We start from the raw sequence: 14,997 nt of genomic DNA on the forward strand, positions 1-14,997 counted from the left end.
GACTGACTAAACTCATACAAGAACTTATCACTGTTGATCTGTTCATTAATTTCTACTCCAATTTTCTCAGACATCTCAACAAATTCATCTACATGTAAAACATTAAAGGGGTTTGAATGGATTATACCTAACATTTTGTTGGCAACACCAAGATTAGCCAGGCCATTTTGTCACTGGCTCTTCTTTGTATGAAAAATATACACATGATAGCTTATGTAGTGGGGAAAAGTCCGGTTTGAACATGGGTGCATGTGAACCCTAGTTGGAAATGCATTTTCCAACTGTTAAAAAATTTTGAAATAAAAATATCCGGGTACGTACACATGTTTCATGTGTGCGTAGAAAGTTTTCGCGGAGAAACCACTTTCTTATTTCAGAATCTAAAAAAGACAAAATACGTCACATATATAGTGCTATATAGCCCTGCAAAATTTCACTTTTTTGCCGAGACAAAATAAAAGGTTTTTTCGTCACGAAACTCATGTCCAGGGCATATATTTGAGATCATCTGGAAAACATGTTTTAACATCACAAACGGAATTTTTTAAAAAATTGGGTTCACATGCCCCCATGTTCCATGTAGTGGTTGCTTTGTTGTGCGCATCAGCACCCTCATGGTCTACACTTGTGTTTGACTTGCTTCATCGTACTCAGCCCACCGCCACTGGCAAAGTATACCTCTTTGTGGAGCTCCCAGTGCCACAGGATAGCGACGGCCACCGATTCCCGGACCGCCTCCCCCACCGCAGCAGCGCTGCCCCCGCAACCCACGACCGCCGCTTCCGTCAAGACTCCTCTTTGCCTACGATTTTGATCGACGCCATATAACGGCAGATCGGGTATTTCGCCTTTCCTATATTAATCCACACATTTTCTGAAACGATATGTAAATCCACATGATGATCCTGAAATTTACCCGAAAATCCGTTCAGTTCAAACGACCCTATGCAGGTTAATCCCCTCCCGTAATGTTTCAACAGATTGAAGCGAAATATCCGATAGGGATCTGGAACAAACGAACAGATAGAATCCATGTCATCATCCCCTCCTTTGGAAGGGCGTTAGTTTTCATCTCTGTAAAAACCCTTTCTTTTCCCGGTGGGCGGCGGGTGATTTAGGCAGCGAGCTGCGGGCGGCGGATCTCCGTCGGTGCCCTGTTGTTCTTCATTCCCCTCCCCTCTTCCTTCCTCGTCTAGTGTACCCCGCTGAGACGGTCGAGGATGGGCGGCTGCTGCTGCTGCTTCCCCGCTAAACCTCGCAGGGAGAACCCAATGCACCCGGCCGCAGAGCCGCTCATCCAGGGGAAGCCGAATCACGCCCCTCCCCACCATCAGCCGCCCCCGGTGATCGCCTCCACTGACGAGGTCCAGCTCTCTTTTTGTTTCGTCCTTGGGATCTGCCTGATGCGATAGGATCAGACAGTATAGGTTCAGAACTACTGTTTGATTCTACCAAGATGCATCTGACTGTGGTTGCCGGTGACTGATATTTGCAGGGTAAGGACGCCGTCGTGCGCCTGAAGACCGGCTTCGAGCGTTTCAAGACGAATATTTTTGAGTATGTTCTGACGTCCAAATAATTGTGTGAATGTGTTCAATTTAGATTTGTACTGAATTTAATCTGTTTTCCTGTGGTGGTAATCGCTACTTGCCAGCAAGAATCCGAAGCTGTTTGAACCGCTTAAGAAGGACCAGTCACCCAAGGTATGTTCCATCGAACTGATGCATGGTAAAAGAACACCTCTGTTTTTCCAAGTGACCACTGAGTGCACTCTGCATGTGTCTCTACCGAGCATTCTGGTAGCTCTGCATCCTGATCCAAAGGCTGTATTTGGTAAATCTGTTAATACCATGGGAATCAGATACCTAGGCAGGCCTTGAAGAATGCGGCGTGTACATGAAAATCTAACATATACTGTACTACATAAACCAGTCAGATATGAAACATGGCTACAAAGCAAAATTCTGCAGTTGTTTAAAAACAGCAAGCCCGTATATCAATTCCTCATTTGTGACATTGCTATTTGGGCCTAGGGTGTGTGCTTGACCATGACCATCATGATTCACTCTTGGGCTACCTATGTTTTGGTATAAGGCTGATGTGCTTCTGATGTGCATGTGTGCTGCTTGCCTACAACACTTAATTCGTTATTGCTTGCAGTACATGGTGTTTGCATGCGCTGACTCACGAGTGTGCCCAACATTAACCCTCGGACTGAAGCCAGGCGAGGCCTTCACTGTTCGGAATGTTGCCGCCATGATTCCTGCCTACCAAAAGGTTCTTTATTCTCTACATTTGTTTATTTCTGTATTGTCATGAACTATTTGTAACATTGTTATGTGTATTTGAGATGTATACTGAGCTGGACATCTGCTTGTTTGTTGCAGACCAGGCACTGCAGCATTGGGTCAGCCATCGAGTTTGCCGTGGTTGTCCTCAAGGTAGTTTCTTCCTTGTGATTTTAATATCCTTCTGAACAAAGACACCAAAGCTCAATTTTGTTCGGGAATACAACTGGCTCATGTTGTTTTGAAATTTAAATATTTATGCTATGTGACAAGATTGATTACTTCTAAATTACTAGTCAATCTGGTAATGACTTCATGCCTTGAATCTTTCGTTTGAAAAAACCATGTGCTACAAGCAAAAACGTTGGGCAAACCTGTGTATTTGGGCACACGTTGGGCGGCTGTTTCATGTAGCCTTTCTAATTTGTCCTAGATATGATCCAATAAAATAAAGATAATTTTTTCCTCTCTCCTTGAGTTCATAAATGCTCTTCTTCTTAAGAGAAATAGGCCCCCTTTTATGGGCATATATCGTGTCAAAGGCAAATGATGTTATTGGTGTTGTGTCGGGGCCAAGCTAGAAAAGGTAGTGATGTGCCCAGAGAAGAGGAACTCTCATTAGGGGGAAAATGTATGATATCTTTCATTCAGGGGAAACTGTATGATCTCTCTCATTAGGGGATAAATATGTGTTCCCTTATAGCCACCCTCAAGTTAATATGTGTGCAATAGCCATTCTACTCAGTCAAAATTATCATCCGGACAGTTTATGAAGTTCATAATGTGTCTAATGATTCTAATATGGAAAAGGACTGTTTCAGATTATAGTTTGTCGTTCGGAGTTAGTATGGTCTGTAGAACTCCATTAGTTGTATGTTACTCAGCCGAAAGGGATAAACTGGATATTTTGTACTTGCGCTTGCTACCAATTATAAAAGTCGGTATATTTTCCATGAAACCCACAAGTTCATCTACATCTATCTGGCAGGTTGAGTACATTGTTGTGATTGGTCACAGCCGCTGTGCTGGAATTAGGGAGCTACTCTCGCTGAAGGACAAAGGGCCTAACGCCTAGTAAGTAAATGTCTCCATGCTTATTATGCACCAAAAACAAACCATATATACGCAAGGATCCAGATAAGGGGTTGTCTGGATCAGTGAAGTGAAAACATGGATTCAGTGTTAATTTGTCCTCCCACACTTTTTATTGAGTTTCATGGTTTGTTTTGTTACTTAGCCACTTCATCGAGGACTGGGTGAAGATCGGTATGAATGCCAAGAACAAGGTCCAGAGAGAAAATAGGTTGTTGCCTTTTGACGACCAATGCACTGTACTTGAAAAGGTACAATTGCTTAAAACATTTCATTTCTTGTTAAGTAGAACTGTGGGTCAATTGTTCAAAACTGGTTTCCCTCATATAACTATCCTTTGGGCACTCCTCGTCTGTAGTTTACTAACCGTTCCATAGCCGGATAATTAAGTACTAATTCTGCATTTGTGAATGGTGTGCAGGAGGCTGTCAATGTGTCCCTTAGAAATCTGGACTCCTACCCATTCGTCAAGGATAGAATGAGGAAGGGCACGCTGCATTTGATTGGTGCACGCTACGACTTCGTCCATGGCAGCTTCGAGACATGGGAACTCTGAAATCAGATACTGCAGAAATGGTTAGCTAGTTGCATATATCTGCAGCTATTACTCGGTTTACATTCTGCGGGGTTCTTGTTTACAGAGGGAGAACCTGCCTATCCACGGTTCATTGGTTGTGAACTGTAACAAGAACACCTGTCCAGCAGTTAGAGTTTCTGACGCCTAGTCCCGTTGATGATTAAATTGTGATAAGCTGTTTGAATGCTTGTCCAGTAATGGAGAAATGTTGCAATGTATGCTTAAGGACTAGGCACGTATTGGAGGAGGCGCAGGGATGCCAAGGGTACCCATAATCCATGTATGTACCAGCGGGTAAAAAATCTTAAGGTAAGAGTTTGGTCACTGCATTTTTCCGAGATAAGCACTTCTTTTTTGAGGTAAAAACACAATATATTAAGCAAGCAAGTCGTCTTATTAAAAACCTTTCAGTCCCTTTAGGTACCCTGATAAGGAAAAGAGTGCGTAAAAAAATTGCTGCTCCGAGTTCACAAAATGGTTACATCGTTCAGGAGATTGCTCAAGATAAAGCTAGGGGGCTCATCAGCCCAATTACAAGAACTTTTATTCAGGGAACTATGCTTGGCTAATTCATGAGCAACTTCGTTAGCTTCCCTTGACATTGCTTAAAGCTGACCCTTCCGATAAGAGTTGCAAGGTCAACGCAATCTGCAAAAATAGCCGAGGACTCCTGCCACCACGCTTCATTGCCAGAGCAAGCATCAACAGTCTCACTTGATTCTGATTCCATCTGCACATTATTGCATCCAAGACGATTAGCAAGGGCTAACCCTTCTCTCATCGCCATAGCCACAGCCGCTGAAGCTGATGCCACATTGGGTATATAAGCATAGGACGCTCCAATGAACCGTCCTTCCGAATCTCGTATCACTGCCCCCACCGATCCAGCATGAGAATCATGATGAAAAGAACCATCGCGTTTACCTTTGTTTCAGTGGAGCTAGGTCTAATCCAACGTGGACGGCATCCAGTAGATTTAGAGTCTGCCTTTGCCGCATTAGCTGTAATAGAGAGCACTGAAATCTTACATTGGAGAATGGGGTGTACATGTTCATCATGGGTTCGTCGCCGGTGTGTCCACCATAAATACCACCAAGCCACAACAATAGTTTCCCTCTGACCGAAATCAAAACCTGGAAGCAGTTTTGCATCATGGCGGAGAAGTTGTTCCAAAACCACTGAACCTGAACGATTCGTTAAACAGACCTCCTCGATCATCGTATTAAGACCAAGCACTATCCACATTTGTTTCGCCATGTCGCATTGGAATAAAAGGTGGCTAATATCTTCAGCAGCATTGGTACAAATTGGACACTGTCTACTAGTTCCAACATGACGATTTACAAGAATTAACTTGAGCGGCAGAATACCATGCAACGTCCTCCAAATGAAGATCTTTATCTTGCTTTGCTTCCATACAACTTTCCAAACCGGGTTCAGAGCTGAGGACCCTGGCAACGCTAGTTGATTTGCACGGCCACCAAAGGAATGCCTCCACTGAATATGATAACCCGACTTGACAGTGTGTCTACCATGATTAGTGAAAGTCCAGGTTATAGAGTCATCAAAACCTGATTGTATAGGGGAATCTGTAATATGCGACCCACATCCACATAAAAAAAAAACTAAGAAGTTCCTCATCCCATCCACCAGAAATATGATCAATGAATTGTGAGACTTTAGTATAGATTACCTCTCCTCTAGGTGTGATAATGCGCCTATCAGGGCTCGAAGGTATCCACGGGTCTGTATAAATATTGATGTTTTCTCCATTGCCCACTCTCCAAATATAAACCTTTTTGAAGGTAGCAAGACCATCAATGATACTTTGCCAGGTAAATGAGGAACCCCGTTTGGGGCCAGCATTGAGGATATCCCCATGAGGGTAATATTTAGCACGAAGGATAGTGGCACAGTATGAGGTCTGATCGGTGGCAGGACGCCACACTTTCTTTGCGAGCATCGCCAAGTTAAAGGAGTGGAAATCTCTAAAACCCATGCCGCCCTCATTTTTTTAGATAGCACCGTTTCCACCACGCCATCCAATGCATCGTGTTCCTATTTTCATCATCACCCCACAAAAACTGTGAAATCGCACCAGTCATTCATTTACATATCCCTCTTTTGGAATTTGGAACACCATAGCCTGAGCCACAACCTTCAAGAGAATCTCTTATCCCCCAATGGACAACATCTTCTCTTTCCAACCATTTATATGTTGGATGATCCATTCAATAAAGTGCTCAAAACAGTCACTTTTGTCCGCTCCAACTAGGGCAGGAAGCCCCAGGTATTAACGCCACAGTATCAATGTGTAGAGCTTCACATATCTCAGCCCTTATTAGAACATCAATATTAGGAGAAAATAAGATACTGGACTTAGCTAAGCTTACCAACTGTCCCGAGTTAGCACAGTGTTCATTTCCTCCTTCATGGGGATAACGGAATCATCAGCAAAAAGTAGATGTGATATTGATGGTGCATTCCTACACACCCTAACTCCATCGATGCCAACAACTTCTTCTTCGTGCAACAATAAACTGGACAAACCTTCCGCACACAAAAGGAACAAGTAAGGAGAAATGTGATCCCCTTGTCATAGCCCTCTCGTAGGAGTGAACATATTTGTTTCTTCAGAATTAAACCTCACTTGATATCGAACTGAACTAACACATGCCATCATTAAGCCAATCCATCTGTCAGCAAAACCCAATTCCTGCATCATATTTTCTAAGAAAATCCACTCCACCCGGTCATAAGCCTTGTGTATATCCAACTTAACCGCACACGCCCCAGATTTGCCAGTTATCTTGTTCTTGATGGTGTGAATGCCCTCATAGGCCACCAGAACATTATCATCAATTAGCCGCCCTGGCACAAAGGCACTTTGCATAGGGGAGATGATCTCAGGCAATATATCCTTCAGACGAAGAGCTAACATTTGTGAAATAAATTTTATAAATCACATTGCAGAGACTAATGGGGTGATATTGAGTGATTGACTCCGGATTATCGACCTTTGGAATAAGCACAATCACGGTATCATTCCATCCTTGTACTACTCCAGAGTTCATGGCCTGAAGGATTTCTTGTGTAATGTCCTCTCCACAAATAGACAGATTTTTTTTGTAAAAGATTGCATGGAGACCATCGGGACTAGGGGCTTTTAAATCTCCAATACTAAGGGCTTCTTTTTGACATCCTCAGGCGAAAAGGGCGCCAACAATTGTTCATTCATTGCTAGGGACACTTTAGGTTGGATTTTATCAAGAAGAGCCGGGTCTGTATCCTGTACCTCAGAAGAAAATACATTAGCAAAATATTGCATAATTAAAGGTTTAAGAGCCTCCATACCCTCAACCCAATTATCCTTGTGCTTCAAATTTTTCTGATTAAGTCGTGTTTTCTTCATGCCGTTGCAAACTGGTGAAAAAATACTCAGTATTTATGTTGTCATTATGCAACCAATTGGCTATCGATCGTTGTTGCCAATGGACTTCTTCCTGTTCGAGAAGAAGCTCAAAAGAGCCAATGTTGATGGGATTCGTAGCATAGAAAACAAAAAATTTCCTACCGCAAGAACGAAAACCAAGCCAAGATGCAATCTAGAAGATGGTAGCAACGAGAAGATCATGAGACTAACCCTCGAAGATTTCCAAAGCCTACGAGATTAGATCTCGTTGTTGCTGTAGTCGATCACTTGCCGCTTTCGAAAGCGCGTAGAAGATCTTGACGGTGCCACAGTCGGGCAGCACCTCCGTACTCGGTTACACGTTCGGTGTTGATGACGACGTCCTTCTCCCCCTTCCAGCGGGCAGCGGAAGTAGTAGATCCTCATCAAAATCCCGCCAGCACGACGGCGTGGTGTCGGTGGTGGTGGAGAAATCCTGCAGGGCTTCGCCGTAGCCGTGCAAGAGGGAGGAGGAGGAAGGGGCGGCTAGGGTTTGGGGAGAGGGGGCAAGGGCTGCGACTTGTGCACCTCTTGGGGCTCCCCTTGCCCTCCTTTTATAGGTGGAAAAGGTCCTTGGGTCATCCAAGACCTGCCCCCAAAGTTTGGGAGACTTCCGGTAGGTTTCTGTCAGCCGAAACCTACCAGCTTTAGGGGAAACTTCTTAACCCTTAAGGAAAACATGGATACACCTATTATGGAACCCTACGGACTTCCTTAGACAGCCCGGGTCGTCCCGGACACTTCCGGAACCTTCCACAACATTCCGGACTATTCCGGTCCTTCCAAAACCTTCTAGAAGCTCCGGTCAAAACACCGGACTTTTTCGAACCCCGGAAAATGACTTCCCATATATGAATCTTATTCTCCGGACCATTCCGGACCTCCTCGTGATGTTCTGGATCCCATCCGAGACTCCGAACAAACATTCGAACTCAATTCCATATTCCATATCTACTTAAAACGACATCAAACCTTAAGTGTGTCACCCTACGGTTCGTGAACTATGCAGACATGGTCGAGACTCTTCTCCGACCAATAAGCAATAGCGGGATCTGGAGATCCATAATGGCTCCCACATATTCAACGATAACTTAGTGATCGATTGAACCATTTACATACGATACCGATTCCTTTTGTCACGCGACATTTTACTTGTCCGAGGTTTGATCATCGGTATCTCTATACCTCGTTCAACCTCGTCTCCGACAAGTACTCTTTACTCGTACCGTGGTATGTCATCTCTTATGAACCATTCATATGCTTGCAAGCTAATTAGACGACATTCCACCGAGAGGGCCCAGAGTATATCTATCCGTCATCGGGATGGACAAAATCCCACTCTTGATCCATATGCCTCAACTCATACTTTCCAAATACTTAATCCCACCTTTTTAACCACCTATTTACGCAGTGGCGTTTGATGTAATCAAAGTACCCTTCCGGCATAAGTGATTTACATGATCTCATGGTCGAAGGACTAGGTAACTATGTATCGAAAGCTTATAGCAAATGAACTTAATGACGTGATCTTATGCTACGCTTAATTGGGTGTGTCCATTACATCATTCATCAATGACATAACCTTGTTATTAATAACATCCAATGTTCATGATCACGAAACCATGATCATCTATTAATCAACAAGCTAGTTGTACAAGAGGCTTACTAGGGACTCCTTGTTGTTCACATAACACGCATGTATCAATGTTTCGGTTAATACAATTATAGCATGGTATGCAAACATTTATCATAAACACAAAGATATATTATAATAACCATTTTATTATTGCCTCTTGGGCATATCTCCAACAGATGTCTCCTTTGCAATCAGCTCGCTTTCATCCATTACTAGGACGTTCATTGCACATTCCAATTTACGCCGGGCTTCCCGAATCCGGCGCTCCGAATTCTTGAGGAAGGATGCATCCCATGCGTGCAGAGCTGAGTGCATGTGCTCGAGTTTGGCTCGCACTCCACCCTCTGCAACTGCGGGAGAGGCATTATTCCATGCTTGATGCACCACTTCCAAGAACTTTCCTTCCTTGAGCCATTTTGCTTCAAATTTATGTGACATGTGCTGATTAGGAGGAATCAGTTGGTACTCTGTATCCAACAGGATCGGCCTATGGTCCGATCGCATGTAAGCATGTACTGCAGGTGCTAAACCATCGCTCATGGATGCATGTCTTGCCACGCCCTATTGACCAGAGAACGGTCCAACCTTTCCCCAACTCTTCCCTGCTTCCAAGTAAACGGATCCCCTGAAAATCCGAGGTCCTCGAGCGAGCAGTCAGAAAGAACATCTTGGAACGCTTGCATATAGGCTGGTGATGTCGGTCGTCCTCCCTCTTTTTCGTGAGAGTAAAAAAAATTATTTAGATCACCCATGATGACCCAGGAAGATCATGTTGAACGTTCAACTCTTTTATTTTGTCCCATGTCTTGAATTTGTCCTCCCATTTCGGCTCACCGTACATGTCAGTGAGTCGCCAAACTTTATCAGGGCTTTCAATGATACAAACATCAATATATTTTGGGTCCGAAAAAATCTGCTCAATTGTAATCTCTCTTTTCCAGAACATAATGACCCCTCCACTCCGAGTTGTGCTGGGGTTAAATATTTTGAAATCCATGTTTAATTTTCTTCTCAGCTGGATAAGTATCGAGGTGAGTCTTCGACAAGAACATCACATCGGGGTTACTTCGCTTTTTGACATCCAAAAGCGATCGAGCTGTCGGGCGATTACTCAAACCCTGAAAGTTCGCAAATAATGTCCTCATTGCGACCGGATGGACTCCTCAAGGGAGGCCACCGATCCTTGTGAACTGGAGTTAGCTCCGTCCTTCTTTGAGCGTCTTTTGCGATCCTTCTCCGCACCCTCCATAGGCTCCTTTGGAGGTGGATTTGTACCATCGGTAATCATAGATGTGGGGGCCTCAGATCTATTGGTCGTGTCATCCTCTAAATGCTCCAAACTATTCATATCCAGTCACCTTTTGGCCAAAATATCAGCTTGGTTCTGATTTTGTACATCCATAGCAGCAGGTTTACCAGGACTTGTAGCTATATCATCAAGTTTACCATCCCCAACTTGAACCCTACCATCCACAAGCGGAATGGCATTGTGGCGCCAGCTGGCCATACCTGCTCAGCCACAACCCAAGATATATTCTCCACGCCCAGGCATGGCAGGCTCCCTTCCACGTCCTCTGCCAAAGCCACAGCCACCACCACGGAAAGAACCAGTACCATGACCAACCCATGTTTCCCAATCCGCCTTCATAAAATCCCCCCACTTGAGTTTTTCTTCCTCATGTTCTCCAGTTCCACATTCCAAATGAGAGTGACTGATGCATATAAAATGCAAACATGAACTTTGTCCTTTATCATATTAAATTCTCACATATTTGCTACATATATGATGGTAATACCATGTTTTACATTGATTTATGGGGATTTACCAATGATCCCCTTGATTTGGGTTATAACGCTGCAGAACAGGAAACCCCTGTTTTGTGTATTTTTCACTTTAAGAGACCTATACGGAGTTAAATTGACCTGGGATTTTTTGAGCGTCACTTTTTCATCGGGAGAAGCACCCTGGGCCCTGGAAGCTCACCTGGAGAGGCCTGAGGGATGAAAGAGACCAGGTTGCGCGCCCAAACCCTTAGAGCGTGCCACCCCCCCCCCCCCTCTTTCAGCCGTCGTTCGTCCGATTAACCTGATTCTTTCGCGAACCGACGTATTTTGCCTAAAAATGACTATAGATATATGACCCCGAAGAGTTCTCGGGGGGGAGGGGGAGGGGGGAGAGCTCTGCACAAACACAGAAACACGAAAACAGAGGCTGATGCAGTGAAGATTGGAGGGGGAAACTCCGTCGGGATCACCGCCGGAGGGGTCTCCACCTTCTCCAACGTCTTCATCATCACCATGACCTTTGTGACCCATTCACCAGCTTGATGTCAGAAACGCCTTCCTACATGGTTCTCTTCAAGAAACAGTCTATTGTCAGCAGCCTCTCGGATTTGAAAACTCTTCCGCCCCTGATCATGTCTGCCTTCTTCAAAGATCTCTCTACGGGCTTAAACAGGCCACTCGGGCTTGGTTTCAACGTTTCTCCACTTATATTCAAACCATTGGCTTCACTCCCTCTCTCACCAACAACTCTCTTTTTGTCTACCACACTTCCTCTCACACTGCCTATCTTCTCCTATATGTCGATGATATCATCCTCACTGCCTCTACCCAAACCTTTCTTGACCACATCATCACTTTTCTTAGTTCTGAATTTTCCATGACTGATCTCGGCATCCTTCATCATTGTCTCGGTATAACTGTTACTCATGACACTCATGGTCTCTTCCTTTCTCAACGCCAGTACATCTTAGATCTTCTCACTCGAGCTGCTATGCTTGACTGTCAGCCCTCCTGCACTCCTGTAGACACTAGTTCTAAACTCTCCTCTGCTGGGGAACCCTTTTCAGATGCCTCTCTCTATCGTAGTCTTGCAGGTGCACTCCAATATATTACTCTTACACGCCCATAACTCTCCTACTCTGTCCAACAAGCCTGTCTCTATATGCATGATCCTCGTCTTCCCCACTACAATCACATCAAACGTGTCCTTCGTTATCTTAAAGGCACCTTAGATCATGGTCTCCACATAAACACCTCCTCCTCACATAGCTTGACAGCATATTCTGATGCGGATTGGGCTGGTTGTCTTGACACTCGTCGATCCACATCCGGATACGGTGTTTTTTTTGTAACAATTTGATTTCATGATCTTCTAAACGACAGATTACAGTCTCTCGCTCCTCTGTAGAAGCTGAGTACCGAGCAATGGCTCACACGGTTGTTGAAACAGTTTGGCTTCGGCAACTTCTGGCTGAGCTTCATCGCCCCATTCAGCAGGCCACTATTTTGTATTGTGACAGTATTTCTGCAGTTTACATGTCCAGTTCAGCATTGACGGACCAAACACATTGAGATCGACATTCATTTCGTTCGGGAGAAGGTTGCATTGGGGCAAGTTAGAGTTCTTCATGTGCCAACTACTGCGCAATTTGCTGACATCTTCACCAAGGGACTGCCAACTCAACCATTTGCGATATTCGTTTCAGTCTCAACGTTGTTGAACCCCACGTTGACATTGCGGGGGGGTGTTAGACTATATATTCGGTCTACCTTTTTTTATATCAACTTGTAATATAAGTTAGGGTTTTAGGGTAGTCAGCCGGCTGGGCCTCCTATTTATACCCCTTCTACACCAACATTATTATTATTATCAATTGTGAGACATAATACAATTTCACAGTGACAATAGCTTGATCTATTTCTCTCATGTTCTTAATAGTTCTTAGTGCCATATGAGCTACCTATCATGATTATGGCATATTTGTAATACCTATATGGTGTATCCTTATTCTATGATATTGTTTTATGAGATCTAATCTTACTATATGGTGAGATGTATTGATAGATGCATATTATGTACCCTGTTCTTAAGTATTTGTTCTGATCAAACATATGTGCAAGAAAGTGTGTGGGGTGATGTGTGTATTAGATGGAGTAGCATGGTTTTAGTGATTGGATAGTGACAATATGTTCAAGATTTATTATGTCTTTGCCTTTCTTTTGCTACCTCACTAGGGATAAAGTGAATGCATGTGCTATGTTCATCATGTGACAGTAGTGGTGATTTTGTTTGTTCAAGGTAGCATATTTGATATTCAAATTTCATGTCAAAGTACTTATTGTTATGCTCTGTTAATTCTTAATATAAGATTGATCAAGTTTCTTTCTTGTGGAGTATAAGAGAGGTGTGTTGCATCATCTCTATGTTAGGACGTGCTGCCCATATTAATTCTGATCTACATATAATATTATCTGCACCTTCATATCTCATTGATGAATTGCTATTTGTCCACCACAACTTTAAGAGAGAATAGTCAAGTGAACCCATGAATCCCAGTCCACTTTTTATCATAAGAAGCACCTTTATATTGTTTTTATCTTGTTTTCTATTTGCTGCACTATTTTAATCCGAAAATACAAAAAATATTTAATTTTGTTATTTGCATCCAAAACACCAAAAACAATCAACCTGTTTACAGTTTTTACTTAGTTATTTTATCTAGTTTATTTTTTACTTGTTTTATTGCTACTTGTATTATTTACTTACGCGAAACCTTGTGCTTGATAACCACACGGTGGAGTTGGGGACACAATGCATTTATTTTACTTGAAGGATTGCTAGAAGAAGGGAGAAGAGAATACTCTTTCATCCAGTTCCTTGAGAGTTTGATATAAACCCTCGAGTCACCCTTGTGGGGAAGATACTATGCTGATACAACACTCTGCACTTGGAGTCCCAATATATCAAGATCTTTTTGGCGTTGCTAGTAGCCGTCGTGAAGAGTATTTTCTGGCGCCGTTGTCGAGAAACTGAAAGGAGTACACTACAGTTATTGCCAACTCCCACAGCGACTGCAGACATTTTCTGGCACCATGTCTCATCAAAGCTTGGGGGGTAACATCATTGTGATCTCTCTTATCTCTTTTAAATTTTGCATCAAATTTTATTTGTCTTGTTTTTAGTCTTTGTTTGCTTATTTTTTCTTGTTAGTCCTTCTTATAAATTGAAAAACCCATAAAAATGAAAATGGAAAATATAAAAAATACACATGGTATGGCTACTAGTCAAGATAAAAAAAAATGTCACGTTGAAAGAGGAATATGAATATGCTATGACACTTATGAAATATAGAGAATCATGTGAAGGAAAACAACTAAAAAGATTCTTAAGGCTTCTAAATAAAACTGCTACTGAGTTGCTTGCACATTATGAAAGGTCTTGTAACTTTTGTTGTGGTGAACACTTTGATTTCCAATGTAAATTCCATGAACAACATGCAATTTCCTCCTATAATACTTATAGTTATGTTCATGGGATGAAGGAAGTAGAACAATTTGTGAGCTTTATGGCTTCCTTTGAATTGAAGACTTCCCTTGAGGATATCTATGAAGCAACTGGTGAGAGTCATAATTGTGATTTTATAGTCTCTACTATCCTAAATCAATGCATAGATGATTTTTCTGATGATAATATCTATGTTCTTGAATATAATAAAATAAACCACATAACTCGGGAAGACAATAGCTTATTCCATGAAGAAGAAAATGAAGAAGCCTTCCATCTAAGTTTGGGGAACATGGGGATCTTTCACCTTCATCACCCACATGTGATAATAATTATAAAATTGATTATGCTCTAGATGATGGCTTATTTTTTCCTTGTTCCACCTTAAGCCAATCGCCTTAACAAAATCATTGGATAGAAAAAAAAAGATTACCCTCGATGTGGTTGAATTGGATGTTCTCCGCAGGGCTCCAAGCATTCTTCATATGTTGCTCAAACATCTCAGGGCTAAAAAGATTCGAGGTGTGAACCCTAACAAGGGCCATCCACTTTATTCCTTCCTTGGGTACAACTTCTTCTTCCTCAAAGACTAGATCGTCAATTTCATCATCCTCGATTCCTAGATGTTGGAGCATCGCATCTATTGCCTCAGACATCTTCCAT

At 42.8% G+C, this 14,997-nt stretch overlaps 1 protein-coding gene across 1 annotated transcript; it reads left to right on the forward strand.

The window, feature by feature from the left end:
- Positions 1–1,148: 1,148 nt before the first annotated feature.
- Positions 1,149–4,115, forward strand: LOC124665605 (carbonic anhydrase, chloroplastic-like). Its single transcript, XM_047202999.1, has 8 exons — positions 1,149–1,364; positions 1,496–1,557; positions 1,655–1,703; positions 2,161–2,277; positions 2,388–2,441; positions 3,277–3,362; positions 3,526–3,631; positions 3,802–4,115. The coding sequence occupies exons 1-8, from the start codon at positions 1,221–1,223 to the stop codon at positions 3,934–3,936; spliced, it is 753 nt and encodes a 250-aa protein (XP_047058955.1). The 5' UTR covers positions 1,149–1,220; the 3' UTR covers positions 3,937–4,115.
- Positions 4,116–14,997: the final 10,882 nt, after the last annotated feature.

Source organism: Lolium rigidum, chromosome 6 (genome assembly GCF_022539505.1).
Source record: "Lolium rigidum isolate FL_2022 chromosome 6, APGP_CSIRO_Lrig_0.1, whole genome shotgun sequence".
Classification (NCBI taxonomy): Eukaryota; Viridiplantae; Streptophyta; class Magnoliopsida; order Poales; family Poaceae; genus Lolium; species Lolium rigidum.